Source organism: Wyeomyia smithii, chromosome 2 (genome assembly GCF_029784165.1).
Source record: "Wyeomyia smithii strain HCP4-BCI-WySm-NY-G18 chromosome 2, ASM2978416v1, whole genome shotgun sequence".
Classification (NCBI taxonomy): domain Eukaryota; kingdom Metazoa; phylum Arthropoda; class Insecta; order Diptera; family Culicidae; genus Wyeomyia; species Wyeomyia smithii.
The window spans coordinates 104,512,420-104,530,493 of NC_073695.1; the positions used below are offsets into that span (position 1 = coordinate 104,512,420).

At 38.9% G+C, this 18,074-nt stretch overlaps 5 protein-coding genes across 6 annotated transcripts; 3 read left to right on the forward strand and 2 right to left on the reverse strand.

The window, feature by feature from the left end:
* Positions 1–982: 982 nt before the first annotated feature.
* Positions 983–5,098, reverse strand: LOC129719792 (uncharacterized protein K02A2.6-like). The gene has a single exon (XM_055671200.1). It carries the CDS (start codon positions 5,096–5,098, stop codon positions 983–985), a length of 4,116 nt encoding a protein of 1,371 aa, XP_055527175.1.
* A 541-nt stretch (positions 5,099–5,639) lies between these two features.
* Positions 5,640–13,283, forward strand: LOC129721498 (cytochrome c oxidase subunit 6B1-like). The gene is made up of 2 exons (XM_055674152.1): positions 5,640–5,789; positions 12,765–13,283. Exon 2 carries the CDS (start codon positions 12,792–12,794, stop codon positions 13,032–13,034), a length of 243 nt encoding a protein of 80 aa, XP_055530127.1. The 5' UTR covers positions 5,640–5,789; positions 12,765–12,791; the 3' UTR covers positions 13,035–13,283.
* On the forward strand, positions 5,643–14,929 carry LOC129721497 (cytochrome c oxidase subunit 6B1-like). Of its 2 annotated transcripts, none has more exons than XM_055674150.1 (2): positions 5,643–5,789; positions 14,578–14,929. In XM_055674150.1, exon 2 carries the CDS (start codon positions 14,595–14,597, stop codon positions 14,844–14,846), a length of 252 nt encoding a protein of 83 aa, XP_055530125.1. In that variant the 5' UTR covers positions 5,643–5,789; positions 14,578–14,594; the 3' UTR covers positions 14,847–14,929. The 2 variants fall into 2 exon arrangements, with proteins under 2 accessions (XP_055530125.1, XP_055530126.1); XM_055674151.1 differs by lacking the exon at positions 5,643–5,789 and adding an exon at positions 13,662–13,916.
* LOC129719793 (pre-mRNA-splicing factor 38B) lies at positions 7,558–8,673 on the forward strand. Its single transcript, XM_055671201.1, has one exon. The coding sequence runs from the start codon at positions 7,558–7,560 to the stop codon at positions 8,671–8,673; it is 1,116 nt and encodes a 371-aa protein (XP_055527176.1).
* Positions 14,930–15,817: 888 nt separating the features above from the next.
* LOC129722757 (uncharacterized protein C16C10.8) lies at positions 15,818–16,884 on the reverse strand. The gene has a single exon (XM_055676469.1). The coding sequence runs from the start codon at positions 16,754–16,756 to the stop codon at positions 15,848–15,850; it is 909 nt and encodes a 302-aa protein (XP_055532444.1). The 5' UTR covers positions 16,757–16,884; the 3' UTR covers positions 15,818–15,847.
* Between the last annotated feature and the right edge of the window lie 1,190 nt (positions 16,885–18,074).

The window sequence follows — 18,074 nt, forward strand, 5'->3', positions numbered from 1 at the left end:
GCAACATGTCAAAAGGATCTATCTGCTTTGATCGATTTTTTGATCGATCGGTTTCTTTCAACCGCCACGGCTTATTAAACACGTTTCATGATATGTCCTTTACACCATTTGATAGCGGAGAGTCTAATCTAGCTTTTTAAATAAAAACCACGTTGGGAATAGTTACTTTAGCTGAACTATAAAACAAATGAAAAGTCAATCAAGAAAATCGATGAAAGTAGATATAGATCCTTTTGACATGTTGCTCTGCACTGAAAATAAATCGCACGCCAATCCCTAATGCTCTTTACATATGAATGTCAATAAACGAACCTAACCATTCTGACCCTATATCGATTTCTATTGGAATCCACGGTATTTTAACGTGTTTTGGCACTTGACGTGTATAAGCGTTGAAATCTGAGTGTAAAATGATCGATATTGGTATGCATGATATGGCAAACCGAAGTGTAAGACACTTGATTTTGTGCTGTGAACTGAAACGCAAGTGTATTCCACATAGATATGAAATGTTTCATCTATTAGCACAGAAGTTAGTGGAATCCACTTGGCTGTAGCGTATCGATTTTTTACAGTGTACAATTGTAGTTCGCTTGTACCAAAAACATCATATCAAGAAGACTGGCATCTCTGGATCGATCCCATATAAATGACAAGTGTCAAATCAAACAGCGGACTCCATCTATTAAAGGTGGAAGTTTGCATCGCTGCGAAGACAGAGTGGGCGTATGTGGTGGTCCAACCTGTGCGATCGGCTTGCATTCGCATCGCCAGCACACACACTAGCTGTTATATCCAGCGTGATACACAAAGAAAACACGTGTTTACTCTTGGAACTTTCGTTTACTTCTGAGATCTTGTTCGGTGTATATATATATCGGGGTGAATCCGAATATCACGGTTTATAAAAGCGAGGTGAATTGATACACTGAATCATAACAACTCTCCCCCTTTTTAATTAAAATTTACATTGCAAAAAAAATTAGAGATTCAGTCTACATGGTGGCTTCACTACTCTGTTCGAACGACGTACTGGTTGAACTGGCTCAACGTTCCCCATTCGTGCGCCTTCCGATACTACAGCTTGCTGACCGCCGTTCGCCACGGGTTGAACAGGCGGGGGTGCTTGAGATTCTGATGTGAAGGATGTACCAACTACCGGTTGAACCTCGCAACTGCGGTTGTCGCCACTGGATGCTGTTGTTACAATAGGAGTCGCAAACTCTGGAGCCATCTCTTTCGAACCTGCTCTTGATGACGAATCCAAATTCGATCCAACGCCACACATGTGATCCACATGCCTTTCCCACAGCCTTCCGTCATCCAAGCGAATCGAATATCGCATTTTGCCCAGCTTTGAAACGACCTGTCCGAACTGCCACTTGTTTGCCGACAGAAAATCGCGGACACGCACTTTATCACCATCTAAGAACACTCGGTTAACGGGGTTAGCTGGTCTGCTCACTGAATTTGTAGGTAGCATTAGGTCCAATCGGGACTTAATCTGTCTCCCGAACACCATCATAGAGGGTGATCGTCCGGTTGACGGATGAATCATCTTTCGGTATGTCATTAGAATATTGGCAATTTCGACATCTAGTTTCGATTTCGGACAACGTATTGCTTTGAGCTTCTGCTTAAACGTTTGTACGTACCTTTCGGCTTGACCGTTAGTCGCGGGGTGGTAAGGTGCACCCATCTTGTGTGTTATTCCGTTGAGCTTCAAGAATCTTTGAAACGATTCCGCCGTAAACTGGGTTCCGTGATCACTCACGAACACGGCCGGAATTCCGAATCGGCTAAAAATCTCCCGACACATTCTCTCCGTATGCTCAGCTGTGATTGATTTGCACACTCGAATCTCGGGCCATTTTGTATAAGCATCGACCATTATGAAGAAATAAGTATCCTGAAATGGTCCGGCAAAATCTGCATGCACCCTCTGGAACGGTTCAGTTGCTGGTTCCCAAGGGTGAGGTAAAACTTTCGTCGGCTCTGATCGAATGGATTGACACTCCGCACAGTTTGAGATCAGTTCCTCGATCTCCCGATCTATCCCCATCCACCAGCAGACACCTCGGGCAAGAGATTTGGTACGCGTTATACCGAAATGGGTAGAATGGAGCTCTGCAAGAACACGCTCACGAAGCTTAACCGGAACGTACACGCGAATTCCTCTCAACAAGCAGCCATTTTGAATCGTAAATTCCGTTTGATCGATGCCAAACCGATCTTTCCCATCAACTGCTTGTCCATACCGCAGACCTTGGAGCAACGTTTGAATATTTTTGTCCTCACTAGTAGCTTGCGACAACTGCTCTGCTGTCACCGGAAGGGTATCGATTTGGTTCATCTCTACCACGTCCGATTCCTCGATAATGTTTTCTGAACCACATAGCTTCACTGGGATTCTTGACATCGCATCGGCATTCGCGTGATCGGTAGACTTCCGGAACCGTATCTCGTAATCAAAAGATTGTAAATAAGTAGCATAATGCTGCATCCTCAATGCAGACATCACGGGAAGGCCCTTGTGTTCGCTAAAGATCTTCGTAACCGCATGATTGTCCGTAACCAGTATAAATCTCCGTCCGTACAAATATTGAAAGTACTTTTTTACACCGAATATAATAGCGTAAGCCTCCTTGTCTACTTGCATGTACTTTTGTTGTGTAGCATTAAGCGTCTGTGACGCGAATTGTATTGGGCGTTCGGAACCATCTGGATAGACATGACTTAAAACAGCCCCTACACCGTAAGGTGAAGCATCTGTAGCCAGGAGTAGGGGTAACTCTGGCGAATAATGCACCAAGCATCTGTCCGACTGCATTTGTTGTTTGACCGTGTAAAACGAATGCTCACATTCTTTTGTCCATTTAAACTCGACCGTATCTTTGAGCAAATTGTTCAGCGGGTAAAGCATGGTACTTAAATTATCGAAAAAGCGACCGTAGTAATTGATGAAGCCGACAAACGACCGCACCTCATCTTTATTCTTCGGTCGCGGCATAAACTGAATGGCATCCATCTTTTTCTGTACCTTATGAATACCTTCTCGATCGATCAGATATCCGCAATATTCAATTTTGTTCGTCAAAAATTCGCACTTCGCTCTATTAACCCGAATGTTGTACTGATCCAGTCTACGCAAGACTTCTTCAAGCCGACTCAAATGAACCACGTCATTGGGGCCCGTTATTTTAATATCATCCAAAAACACACTTACACCGTCAATTCCTTGTAAAATGATTTCAATCTGGCGTTGCCAAATCGCAGGAGCGGATGCGATACCGTACATAAGACGATTCGGTCGGTACAACCCACGGTGTGTATTTAACGTCAGTATCTCTCTATCTTCTGGGGCCACTTCAAGTTGGAGATACGCTTGTACCAGATCAATTTTAGAGAACTTATCACCTCCTGCCAACGACGCGAACAACTCATCTACTGTTGGCAGTGGATGCTGATCCACTTTTAAGTTGGGATTGACCGTTTGTTTATAATCCCCGCAGATCCTAATTCTGTTATCGGATTTTTTAACGGGAACAATCGGAGTTGCCCAGCTACTGTTATCGACTTTCGTTAGTACCCCTTCAGTAACTAACTTATCTAACTCATTGTCAATCGCATTTTTTAAATTGAACGGAACTTTTCGAGCTCGCAAGAAAACCGGAGTTGCATTTGGTTTCAATGTAAGGCGCGCTTGCACTGAAGAAATCTTTCCAATCGAATCGTCGAACACTCTTGTATACGTTGCGAAAAGCTCATTCAAGGCGTTGGAAATGTTGAGTGGATTAATCGCGTGAACTGTCCCTGAAGTTTGCAAAATAGAACTCCAGTCCACCGCTAATACTTTAAGCCACTCTCGGCCTAGCAGGGGATGTTTTCCCGAATTTACTACATACAAAGGCAAACGCTCTTTCGTTCCGTTACATTCCACGTCAGCATCCAACACTCCCTTGATTTGTATATCTGTGTTGCAGTAACTAACCAGATTCAAGTCACTGTTTCGCAATTTAATATTCCGGAAGTGTTTATCGTAGTATTGGGTATTAATTATGCTAACGGGACTACCTGTGTCGACTTCGAAGCGAAGACTCACACCGCAAACATTTACTGGCAACCACATTTTTGCATCTGATGGTCGAGAGTCAACCGTACATATTTCTCCTACTATAACGTCACCGCTACTGGCCTTTTTGGCATCACGACCTTCGCGTACGTCAATGTGACTGGCTTTCACCGTACTTAGTTTTGAACCCTGTCGGCTAGATTCACCTCTATTCGCAGCAGTTTTTTTCATGCACACTCGTTCTAGATGGCCTTTAATTTTGCAATAAGAACACACTGTGTTCAAATGCCGGCACTTTTTAGCTACGTGCGATTTGTCACCGCAACGGTAGCATTGTAAATCAGAAGCGGGTTTGCCACTAGACTGGCTTGATCCACCCACTTTCTTATGTTTAGCCTTACCTTGTTGGTTATGTAAAGCATGTACTTCCTGTTTGGCATAGGCTCCTTCTATTTCAGCTCCACCTTTGAGTGACAATTCCATACCTACTGCGACATCCCTTGCATCAGCCAGTGTCAACTGTCGTCGCTCTAGCAGTCGTGCTCGTATGTCGTTACTCTTCATTCCAAAAACGAGCTGATTTCTCAAAGCGGTCTCCAAATAATTACCAAAATTGCATGTCACTGCAATTCTCCTCAGTGCAGTGAGGTATTCGTCGATGGTCTCATCCGGCGAGCTGGCATTTTTGTCGCCCTGTTTTCGACATTTGAAACGGAAGTTTTCGCTAATTTCGAGAGGCTGCGGATTAAAGTGTCCTTCCAAAACATCGATAATCGCTTGGTACGTCATTGTACGTGGACTTTGCGGAGCCACTTTATCGCAAGCAATCTCGTAGGTGTCCGGTCCCATCAAGTGTAGCAAAAAATTACGACGCAATTCGGCGGTGCCGATACCGTAAATAGCAAACGCCGTTTCTAACCTCTCTACCCATCTATTCCACCGAATTTTCTTCCGGTCGAACGCATCGATATGAAAATTTGGTGGCGGAGCACCTTCAGCAAGTTGTGGATTGGCCTGCTGCGCCATCCTCGTCGTCAATCTGTTATATCCAGCGTGATACACAAAGAAAACACGTGTTTACTCTTGGAACTTTCGTTTACTTCTGAGATCTTGTTCGGTGTATATATATATCGGGGTGAATCCGAATATCACGGTTTATAAAAGCGAGGTGAATTGATACACTGAATCATAACACTAGCATGTCTCAGTTCCACTTTTACTTGTAAGACTGCGCTGCCAAAACTGTCGCTCAGTCTCAGGCAGAGTTCCCAGTCTTCTTGATATGATGTTTTTGCTTGTACCCTTGTACAGCGCAAAACCGAGCCTTTGGCATCCCTATACCGAGTAACAGTGAATGACAATGAACTCATGTCCTGGGCTCAAATTAATTTGTGCCCGCTGTCAGCAGTAAGATGAAGATGTATGAAAAGAAGCGGTGATATGCTATTTCGTTTTTACATATGTTGAGATGTTAGCCCTTGAAACATGGGGTGATGCCAAAGGGGTGCACAAAACTGATGCGGCATTTTCTACATACTTTGTTGGTAGAGTGTATATTCAACGAAATCGATATTGTACTAATTTATTGTCAAAGCAGTAGCCGGTGCTTACGTGTTCTTCTCACTCAGAAAGGTAGCCATCTTTAAAAAGAGTCACAGACGAAAAAGTAGTGTGTGCTGAAGTGATTGTGGAAAATTCTTTACGTTCCCGTATTCAGGTAATTTCTGCAATTTTTGACATAATAATGAGCTAAAACATATTGTACCACGTTGTTCTGATATAAGAAAATGCATTTTCGCGGAAATGGTTAGCTATAAGGTTGTTTCAAGAAATAGTTTATTGGAGGGTATAGAATAAAGTCCCTTAAGTCGCCTTGAGAATCGACGATGGTAAGAGTCTACTCAGATCGACAAGGGTTATTGAAGATAGAAAATTATGTAACCTCTTAAAGAACTCCGTCTTAAAACTGTGCATTTCGCTCACATTTTTGAGAGGGGTGTATTTTTTCGCTAAGTGGAAGCTGCAAAGTTTCCACTTTCTAACAAATACAGATAATTCCAATTTCTATGTGTTACATAAGCGTATTTCTCACGACTATACTTTCTGTCATATTGTGGATTACACGTAGTAGTTAAGTAAATAGGATACAAAATTTGGAATGTTTATTCAATACCAAAAAAAGGATGTGTTCCACCGGTCGCTGCAGGATCAAAGGGGCTAGCATAATCCTAATCTGCAAAGGATAATATGGGTTTGTTGCATTAATGTGTGCAAACAAGCAATGATTTCAGGCCTTTGTTGACACAGAAAGATTTCTGAATGAAGCAAAAATTAAGACAAAAAGTAATTATATTCTGCGTAAGTCCCACAAAATTCGAAGAAAAATTCACGTTGAAGTGCACATTTTTCCAGGACGAAACACAATCTCAGATTCAGTCAAACAGATAGGCTGCCACAACCGGTGTTGCTGCGAGGAGAGAACCCGATTCCAATAAGCTGGCTGAACCTAGAAGCAAAGCCCCATTGATTGACGACAGAAGCGAAGAGCCGAATACGAGAGAAAGTAAATAGAGGAAGGATACTGAACCGGAACAAGCCTTTACTGAGTAATGTACCATTTTATTTATTTGGCTGTTTACCACTACACATTTTATGTTGAGAGTTTTCCACCGTTTCCACTTTCTATAGTTTCATTTGCGAAAAGCGTTGATTGATCCATCAAGGATGGTAATAAAAAGCTGGAAATAAGTATTAATATTAAAATTGCCTAATATGATTACCATCATTCAACTGAATTATTTGATCATATTTTTTATTTAAAAACAACTATTGGCAAAAATTGTTTAAAATATATATTATTTAGCGAGACGAAAAGGCTTAATATTGTAGTGCTGAAAAATCCTTTTTATTGAAAAACTGCAACTTACAGAACTAGATAATTTACTATTTTATTGAAAATAATTCTGAATTTAAAATAACCAATTGCTGAACTAATTCAGAAATCAATTTTATTCTTGAATAATAATTAAATATTTTGGTTTGATAAATCCATTATAACATTAGGCTGTTAGGGTAAGGATGGAAGCGTTTGGTCATCCCTTGCAAATCTTATGGGAGAAACAGAAAAAACTTTTCTTTATACAGCCTTTTGTAACGTCTTTGTAAAACGTTTTTTATTTCGAACACTACGTTTTCTTTCAAAAATTGTACGAGAACAACAAGATCGGAGAAGTAAAAAATCACCGATTGAGGCCATTTCTCTTACTCTTATGTTTCTTGCATATCGTATGACACTCACTGTTTTGGTCGAACATACCATTTAAACTGCGGCTCCTATCTTGGTGGATCAATCAAAGCTCTTAAACCAACGCAGATCTTTTTTATCGTCTGTAATCGGGAATCGTCACACAGAAACAATTGGTCACTCTGCTTATGTGTAGTACTGTGTAATTTCAGATTGCCAGCTTGGAATATCTTGTCGCACAATGCACGAGGACGAATTACGCTCATCCAAAGGCCGCGAAGAACGACGCCGCAGTCGTGACCGGGACCGGGACCGTGATCGCGGATATGACCGCAGCAGAGACCGACATCGATTGCGTGACAATAGCAGTCGGGATAAAAGTCGCGACTATCGACGTGATGATCACCGTGACGAACGTTACAGAATGGATCGTTACAGAAATGACAAAGATCGCGGACGATATCATAATCCACACGAACGGGAACGAAGTCATAAAAGTTCCAGAAGAGATCGCAGTCGAAGTAAAAGCCGCGATAGTCGTCGTCGCAGAAGTCGATCCCGGTCTCGCGATCGTAAGCATAGAAGAGTTCGTGATCGATCTCAACGCGATTTGTCAGTCGAAATCGAGCAAGAGTTGCAACATTTAAGAAAATTGTCTGATATGAAGCAGGCCGCAGAAGTTGAGTTAGAATTAAAAAATCAAAAAGAGACTGAAAGTGAGTCCCAAACGTCAAATGCCGCGGAAACTTCAAGGAATCAAAGCTCCTCACATGTTAGCAGAGAAAAGCAGAAAAATGATTTGAATAAAATATTCAACAGCAACAGCAAAACCGATTATGTACCGGAAATTCAAACCGAAGAGGAACGCATAGAATTCCAGAAAAAGATGCAAGAAAAATTGCAAGCCCATTTGGCGGCAGAAGGAAAACTTTACCCGCGGCCGAAACCTTCGCCAGCAATCAATTCAATAACTGGGTTTGCCAATGATGGTTCATTTTTAGAAATGTTTAAAAAAATGCAAGAACAAGCGCAGCTTGCCAGTGGCTTAGCTATGCCAGCTGCAGTTGATGATAATTCAGCATTGCAGTACTATGCTGGCAGCACGGCTCAAACTATTTATCCAGCAATCACGACTACAGTCCAACAACAGCAACAGCATCCGGTTCCCATATCGATTGTTGGTCGACGACGTGGCGGAAAGATCCTCAAAACGGGCATCGTAAAAAAGCCGAAACCAATCGAGGAGTCCTTTTCGGAAACTCCGAACGATGCGTGGAATCTTTATCTGTTGGAAGTGAAAAAATATAAGAACGCTTCTTGTGATGCAGATTCTAAAACACGACCATTAGTCAAATAGGAGCTAATAGTTGGAGCAGATTGAGCAAGTGTTTCACGCGATCAAAAGAAAGTGTGGTTTTCTTATTACTAGATAAGACAATTTCCTAGCGTACAGAAACATGGATCCAGCATTATGTTCCGGGTTGTAACGGAAATCTAATCACATTTCATAGTGTAGATACAATAATTAACACTTTGGTATAGTATGTAAGACTATTTAGCTGTGTAAGTTGCTGCTATTCGAAATGCATTTTCTTAGAACACGTGTAACATTTCCTGTAAAAGATTGTTTAGCGTTTCACCGAAAGCCGATAAAGGTCAAACCATAAAGGGTGTATGTCCCTAAGCCTGGATCACGAGGTCTGGATATAATGTGTTCGAAATAAATTAGCGAAGCGTTATCTTTCTATGTTGTGAAGCTTTAGGCCACTTGTTTATTAAAATGTTTTCTTTTAATACTATTTACTGTTCACTTTGTTTGTATTCTTTATTCAACAACAATTGTTTAGTTTAACGTACAGAAAGTACAGCATTTTTTAACGATTATTTTGATTCAAATTTTAAAATTTGGGCACCAAAATGTGTTAGTATCCCTTATAATCCAGTGTATTTGAACCGACGTGTTATCGGTGCCTTCCAAACAAATTAATGAATGAAGTTCAACCTAACATTTTTTGTATATTTGATACAATCACTAAAATAAGAACATAACTTTTTTAACCTTCTCTTTATTATGGTTACTGAGCACCATAGCACCAATGCAAAAAAAAACCTTTAGAAAGATTAACCCATCCTGCTCAAAATGCATAAATATGTTCTTGAACAATCAGTATATTGTTCAAGAATATCTTGAGGGGCCATCTCATACCACGTGGACAGATTTTTAACGATTTTGAACCCCCCCCCCCCCTCCCTCTCCGTGGACAACTGCCCATATAAATTCTAAAAAAAAATGTATGGACCGTGGACATCAGCCATTAGCAACATCTCCTATATCTCCTATCAATTAGCTACATCTTCTATTTTCTGTATATCAGCGGTTCTCAATCTGGGGTACGCGAAAGCTTTCAGGGGGTACGCGAAAGAAAACAAGCAATTTTTCTTCAAAATACTTCAAAATATTTGTTGTTCAAACTTGCTGTTGAACACGACTGTATCAATCGAACAAACCATAGTTCAATTTGAAACCTGAACTAGATCACTAAAATATGATCTACCACTACTATCTCCCGTTCTGCGAGAACATTCCAAGCCAGGGGTTACAATTGATTTGGAAATTATCGCCAAACTAATCGCCAATTACATTTACTGCAGTGAAATTTGCATCAGTTCTGTCGGTAATATTACCAAATAGAGATAAGAGCTGAATGTTATAGGAATTTCAAAAGCATAATGTATCTCATAATGTATGAATAAGTTATAACTTTTCGGTAAAGGAGGGACTCCATTAATTGATATGAGTTGTATAAAAAATTGAAACCAAAGCTTTATTTGGTTGTCGTTTGATTATCAACTAATTCTTAGTTATTTTGAATGTTTGCAAACTATTATAACGATAAAAAACTACCACTCTTCACCAGTTTTAGCTTTTAAACATAAAGACTATAAGAACCAGAACCAGAATAGATTGCTCTCGAGACTTTTGAAAAAAATTACAAAATTACTATTAAGTTAATAATTCATTGAAATTTTCATCGAAATTGAATCTTGAAAAGCCTTCGAGAACGAAACATCAAGCGAAAAGAATGAATGTAGCAAAGTTACGTTTTTAAAAGCATCCAACAGCGAAGCAAGATACTTAAAATCGATGTTTAGTTTGAACTGTTCTAGTGTTAGCAAGGAACTTGATGCTTATGTTGTAAGATAGCATGTCTAAGTTGGTTAGATGTGATCATTTCCACGAGAAATAGGTAAATGGCGAAAAATGAATATTTTTGATACAAATGAATGACTTTTCCATAGGTACTTATAACTATTTACGTACGAGTGTGTTAGTGTCAAGCGTTAAGGAAAACAAACATAAATAGCTGTTTTTTTGCAATGCTACGTTCTGAACAGCTGGACAAATGGTCGGCGTGCGACCAGACCGAGCCAAGCGCCAAAAACATTGTTTTGAGTAATTAGCATTTGAAGTTTGACTACCCATAAATTAATCGTGTTTGAACTTATCATTAATTCAATGCTAATATGTAATGAACAGGGCCTAATGAATGTCCTGTTATCATAAATACACGAAAAGTAGCAATAATTGAAAAAATATTTGGTTTTTATTTTCGACACCTATGCACTCAGTTCACTCTGGTCAAACAAAAATTTTAAAAAATGGTCTTCAGTTCGGTCTGGTCAAACGTATTTACTACAACTTATCAACTTGACAATTAGACAAGCTAATTTTTCTCACTAGTCAAACGTAATACATAGATATCAACGCTGCTTTTACTCTCAGTCCAATCTGTATCAAAAATTATACAGCTGATAGACAAGAATAGCTTTATTTCTGTTGCTCTATTTTCTGGTGCCAAAGCGCACCAAGTGGTAAGTGTTAAGATAGTATCAATATGAAATGCTCTTGTATTTTGAAGGGGGTATTGTCTAATTTTATTGATTTAACGTATATTAACCCAGTCCTGACGTTTGTTACAAGAAAAAAATTATTTTATTTGAAAAATATCAAACGAAAATAAAATGCACTTGGTTCGGTCTGGCTCAACAAGATCTTGAAAAAAAGTGATGTGCCCATTGAAATGAAGTTCGGCTCTACGAAAACCACCTGGCTGTTTATTTATCTAATTCTGATGACAGTCGTTTTAACGAGCTGTCCGGAGCGGAGAAATCAGTTACTGGTTAAAATAAATCGCAAAGTTTGCTTCTAAATCACAAACAATCACTTTCTTTAGATGCCATGTCTGTGTTTACGGTTCACTCTGGTCGAACGCAATTTCGTTCTTTTCACAAAGTGCAACAGAGATTTTTTATTATAACACGCCTATGAACTGTTCAAATGATTTCATTCTTTAATGGAACATAGATTATCAGTTCGCACATCCACTGGTGCTAATAACTCAATTTTAAAGAAAATGGCGCTTGGCTCGGTCTGGTCGCACGCCGACCAAATATCCAGTTACTGAATGTTTTAATCTCGGTTTCAAACATACTTCTTTTTCGTGACCAGGAATCGAGCGAAGCTGCTGAACGTAAACGACAAAAAAACAACTACACAGTTACGTTTGCTTCAACAGCCTTACGATTACGTTATTTGAGAAAGTTACGTAACTGTGATATTTTCTCAAAATTGAAAAAATTGTAGGAGTGCTGGTTGTTCAGCGTTACGTAATTTTAGAGGCCATAAAATCAATATCACATGCTAGGCTAATGCGGTCTCGATCAAAAATGGAATCAATTAGTTGAGAGAAATCGTTATCGATATTGTTTTCGGCACATTTTGCATGTTGTAGGATGAGTACAACGATACACCGTGCCCCAGTGCTGAGTCGAGAAAATTTCCAGCCCGAAACGATACTCGACCTGATCGGGAATTGAACCCGATATCACTACCATCTGAGAGAGCTAGCCGACCGACATCGCTAACCACAGAGTAATTTGTATACGACATTGTTTGTTACATAGGGAGAAGGTAGAGTGCATGCATATTGTTAGAGTGGTGCCATTTCATCCGTGTTAACGCTGGTACACTGAACATCCTATTTCTTTTCTCCGCACGAGTTCAATTGGTTGCTCCTGGTTGCTCGATTGGATGGACACTGAAAGGTAATTTTTGTTCCAATTTTGACGGTGGCGCTATTTAGGGGAAGAAGATTTAAATCTAGATTTTTAACGTTACGTATTTTGTGGTTTTATACTTAATAAATCAAACAACACCGTGAACAGTAAATATGAATTTATTTGTTTGACTTATCAAAAAAAAAAATCATCTCTCAAGAAACATCGTGAGGATATTCTACAATTACAAATTGTGTAATTTTTATTCGGTCTATTCTTTTGGTTAAACGCTACACAAATACTTTAACTATGTTATTGAAACTGGTTCGTGCTGAATAACTTACGCCACTGTTGTATACTCTCAAATCATCTCTGCGACCTGTCGAATAGATCGACACCTTACCTTTGCAGCAGAAAATGGCCCCAGCAGCAACGTTACCTTTGAAGGCGGCTCCGTTCGATCCGCGTTTTCCGAACACCAACCAAACCAAATATTGCTACCAGAGCTATCTGGACTTTCATCGCTGCGAAAAGGTGAAGGGAAAGGGCGACAAGGTGTGCCAGTACTTTAAGAACGTGTACGCCGATTTGTGCCCAAATGCGTGGGTTGAAAAGTGGGATAATCAGCGCGCAGAAGGAACTTTTGCAGGAAAGATCTAAACACGAAATCGCTCGTAAAACAGCGCCAATTTGTAACAGCCACATGTATTTCCCTGTAACAAATCGGGCGTTGGAGCTTTTTAGTTATGCCTGCCGACCATTGGTTGAGATCAGTTAAATGCAAGGGGGGCAATGGAAACGATTGTTCTCTATATCTTCTCTCTAAACGATCGAAAACTGTAGTCTTGGTTTAAAGCAAAACTTTTTTAAGAGCGTAGAAATAAAGATATGGCTGTTAATTTATCGATATGTCGATTTTTGTATTATTTGAGTCAGTGAAAAACGCCCTAGAGAAAACATGAATTTTACTGTTTAGGTTTACTAAATACTACTAAAGGATGGCAACGAAGTTTTCAGTAATTTAAGTTTATATACACTTTTCTAATTAGACAAAACAATACAGTTTTTCACGATGATTTTGCGACACAATGTTTTGTTACGTAATTTTGGGTTTCGTAGCCTAGTAACACACAAATTTAGATATCTGTGTATCATTATTTGTATACACATACTCTTATAAGACAATTTTCTCCATAGTTTATACACGCGTTAAATAAATGTGCAGGCTAATTGAAAGAATTTAGTTTTCTTTTTTCGAAACGATGAATATTTTAAATTATCTTGATGATCATCTAAACAAAGAAAAAAAAATCTAATTCTAAAACAAATAAACTTTAATTTTCTATGTGTAATCAAATAGTATAAAACAATTAAACACCTAAATACATTTGTGATGCTTTAAATTATACTGAGATTATAAATTTTTTCACGTTCTTAAAAAATAAACGAAAAACACGATAGTAAACGAAATAAATGCAGACTAAAACATTCAAACACGTTTTATAACCAGCCATTCAAGAAGCTATGATATTCAACTTAAAGGTAATGTAAACTGGGCCTTTATATGCTTGGTTATAGCTTTGTTTAAAACCCGTAATACTTTCAAGTTGCACTCTCAACCCTTCCTGTAGTAGTTTTTACCTATTAAACTAAAATATTCTAAATACATTTTGTGGAATATATTGTAACAAATTCTTCTGGAAATCATGAACCAAATTCGAATAACACAGCATGCTATAAAGTTTATATTCCTCCTACATTTGAATACCCAAAATTAAATCCTTTTCCCAATTAATTCCCATCCTGTATGCAAAACACTGGTACATAGTACATACCAAAATACTATCAATCCTGATTAATTGGTCAATAAACTGCAAAATTTGGTGGATGAAAAATTTCCCTTTAAGAAATTGGATGCTAGTAATTAAAAATAACAAAAAATACCCTACCGGTTTGACACCTTTTATTCTCTTTATTTTTTGGATTGATCCTAACATGCCCAGCCACATCAGGCAAACGAAAAATTATAAACATGAAATTGGATTGGTCTTCTAATATTAAAAACTACTGGTGGTTGACACTCAAACTATGCATGGGCATAAACAGGATCATCTTCTACAACACGCACGAACTTTCACGCATGCAACAAGAATTTAAGTTATTACTTTTTCTAACATCGTTTATTTTGTAATGTTTCCCATAGCACTCTAACGTTACGAGATGACTCCCCAACCGGAAACATCAGGCCTTCCGATGAAGACAGCTCCGTGGGATCCACGTTTTCCAAACCAAAATCAGACCAAATACTGCTTCCAGAGCTATCTGGATTTCCACCGCTGCGAGAAAATCAAGGGTCAGGGCGACAGCGTTTGTCAATATTTCAAGGATGTGTTCAATGATATCTGTCCGAACGCTTGGATTGAGAAATGGGACAATCAACGGGAGGCAGGAACATTCCCTGGTAAAATCTAATGAGGCTACCCTGCACGGAAAACTAGGCTCGTTAAATTTACGGAGTGCATTTAGAACATAATATAATTGACATTACTGTTATATCTGAAACTTTTATTCGTTTTCGAAAGAAAATCATTGTGTACTTTTGCATGCTAAATTGAAAATTTGTTCTGCAATATATGATTATTTCGTTCGAAGGTGATAGAAGTAAGACCTAACCAAAAATTCTGTAGTATTGTCTATACTTCGTATCATAGTTAGATTCGGAAATTCCGCAGATTCAAAAAATTAGTGTATTTATTGGACCAGACACAAACTACTGCGACAACTTTTAACAATCAAGTTTGCTGCCGTGATACAACATTATGACGTAGGTACATATTTGATTAGTTTTTCAATACGGCCCAAAAACGAACGGGTAACTTGTCACTTTTGTATAAAATGGTGCATACGTCATTTTGTTTTCTTGATTTTATGCAATGTACGAATAAGTAACAACTAAAAGAAAAATACCAAACGATGGGTCTTCGAATAACGAACAAATTGGCATAAGAACCCCATATTTGAAATAATGTCGCTTACGTCAGTCTGCGAGATTACGGCACTTTGAAAGTTATATATATATACTATCATGAAATACTATACTGGTATCTGACGACGGAAGGTGTTCCAAATAGTATTTATTAATTTCAAAGTATGTTTAAGTAAAGTTTTGAAGTGGTTATTTGCGTCTCTTTATAAAATGATTATCTTATACAGTGACAATTATGCAGTTGACACAGATCCCTTGCGATATTGTTGTAAAGGAGTGCATACATATGTAAAGTTTTACAAAGGTACTGGTTGGAGTAACAATATTAACCTCTCAATGGAATATTTTTTCTAACGCAAAGGTTTTGCCACGTAAATTTAGATACTTTATATTTTCATAGACATAATGGACAATACAACCTCTGGAATTTTCTCTTACTTAATCAGCTTGAAACAAATGTTTATAAATTGTACTTTATTTGTTTACATCAATCAATCAGTCGCACAGTTTCGTTATCCACTACCAGCCCGAGTTTAGTAACTGTTTTACTAAACTTGCGTTCAACCTTATCGCCAGCATCAACGCTGCATCCAACAAATTTATGATACTTTTTCAGTACCTTTTTCTTCAATTTGTTCAGCTTCATTTCGTTCCCCTTAGCACTCAGCGTGGTACGGATTGCTTCACGCCATTTGAACTTTTCTGCTTGCTGTGAGTCCAGAATTTCACTTTCCACTATACTAGCATCCATCAGATTAGTTTGATCGTTCGGGAAATTATCCTGCCGCTTTTTCTTCTTCTTTTGGGTGGGCTGCTCTGTGTCAACGCTATCAGTTACGGTTTCGATGAGTTTTCGTTTCGTGCTGCCATTCTCTGTGCAACCATTTGTTTCATTAATCTTAACTCCATTAAAATCTGAACCGTTTGAAGGTTTCTGAGATCCATTGTTATTGCTGCAATTCTTTACTTCTTCCTCTAGTAAACTCCAGGCTGCCTGAACGTCATTCTGTTTAATGTGCTTGGCAGAATTTTGGAAAAAGTTCAAGAATCCCTTCTGCTTACGAGGAATATTGTCATTTTTACGAATCACATTGAATACTTCACTAACTCCTTTCGACAGGTTTTTCTTTTTATCCGTTATAGAGCGGATAGTATCGAGCCAAGCTTCTTGTTTTTTCGCTCCTTTATTTACATTCGCCTTTGGAACGTAGTCTTTACCAGAGTACTTTTCCGCTTCGGTAATACAAGATGTGTGGGCATCGTACGCTCTACCGGTGAAGTCCTTCTGGCAGTCCATGCATGAAACGTTGATCGTCTGCTTGCAGCGCCAACCATGCTTCTCGACTGCTTGTTTTTTCAGCGATTCTCCACAATGATTGCACGTGAAAAACACCATTGTCACAAACTACTGTTTCTAACCACTCGTTGAGAAATTAAATTCGATCAAATCTAGAATCCGTGAGCAGATTACACGTGCTGTTTAGAAGGTGTTTACCTGTCCTGTGTTTACATTCAATGATTCAATTACAAATGCTTTTCTGTATGAAATAATCTAGTACTGCGCCATGAAACGTCACCTGACACACGCTAAAATCCACACGCTGGGGAAAAACAACTCTAAAATAAGTATGATTAGACGCGTTTTTGTAAAATGTGGAACAACTCAAAAGACCCAAACACAATGGATACGTTGCGGCTGCGTTTGCGGCAATTTGACAGTTAACTCATACATTTTGGTTTAAATTAACGTCCTAGGGGCTTGACAACCTCAGTTACATGAAAAATATTTTGGTAATACACTGGGGTCGCTATTTACGCGGTTGGTTATACCGCATTTAAAAGATTAGATTAGATATATTCACCCTAAACTTATTTGATACCGCGTACAAACCATCTTCCGAATCGAGTAAAAATAATCCGCGTTATTGTAGAAATATCCCGTTCAAAAAAACGCATAAAAACCACCCGCGTAAAAAGCGACCCCAGTGTATTATCCAACTTTCCATGAGCGGTAATAAGGCAATCCACGGTTGACGTTCCATTGCTTGTACACTGGATTCTTTTTTTACGCGATTGATGCGCGTGTTAAATAAAATCACGTAAAAGAAGTCGCGTGAAAACAGAATTTAGGGTACGTTTGTTATTGTTGTTGTTTTTCAAGTTGCAAAACTAAAACACAACCGAACACGAGACCTGTGAGTGTCGGAAAGTAAATCTAAAGTGGTATTCTCTTGTTGGGTAAAGGATTGCCCCTCGCAATACTAAAGCAACCAATCGGACAACTGTTGTTTTTCACGCTTCTCGATCCGCATTGCATCCAAGTTGCGACCGTTCGCACAAACGTGAAGATGTCAAAAGATGAAAACAAACTGAAATCAGCTGATCGCAACTGTCTCGTGGATTGCCTTATCCCATCCCATACACTGTAAAAAATCGACACGTTACTGCCAAGTGGATTCCACTTACTTCTGTGCTAATAGATGAAACATTTCATATCTACGTGGAATACACTTGCGTTTCAGTTCACAGCACAAAAACAAGTGTCTTATACTTCGGTTTGCCATGTCATGCTTACCAAAATCAATATTTTTACACTCAGATTTCAATAGACCTTTTCACGCCAAATCTCACCAATACAGGCTTACCATATGAAAACAATTTGTTTTCAACCAAAAAATCAGCTGATACTTGGTTTCGAAAATTGTTTTACTTGT

Excerpts from the sequence above, each read along its gene's own strand:
- LOC129719792 (XM_055671200.1), bottom strand. The coding sequence starts at position 5,098 with ATGGCGCAGCAGGCCAATCCACAACTTGCTGAAGGTGCTCCGCCACCA.
- LOC129719793 (XM_055671201.1), top strand. The coding sequence starts at position 7,558 with ATGCACGAGGACGAATTACGCTCATCCAAAGGCCGCGAAGAACGACGC.
- LOC129721498 (XM_055674152.1), top strand. The coding sequence starts at position 12,792 with ATGGCCCCAGCAGCAACGTTACCTTTGAAGGCGGCTCCGTTCGATCCG.
- LOC129721497 (XM_055674150.1), top strand. The coding sequence starts at position 14,595 with ATGACTCCCCAACCGGAAACATCAGGCCTTCCGATGAAGACAGCTCCG.
- LOC129722757 (XM_055676469.1), bottom strand. The coding sequence starts at position 16,756 with ATGGTGTTTTTCACGTGCAATCATTGTGGAGAATCGCTGAAAAAACAA.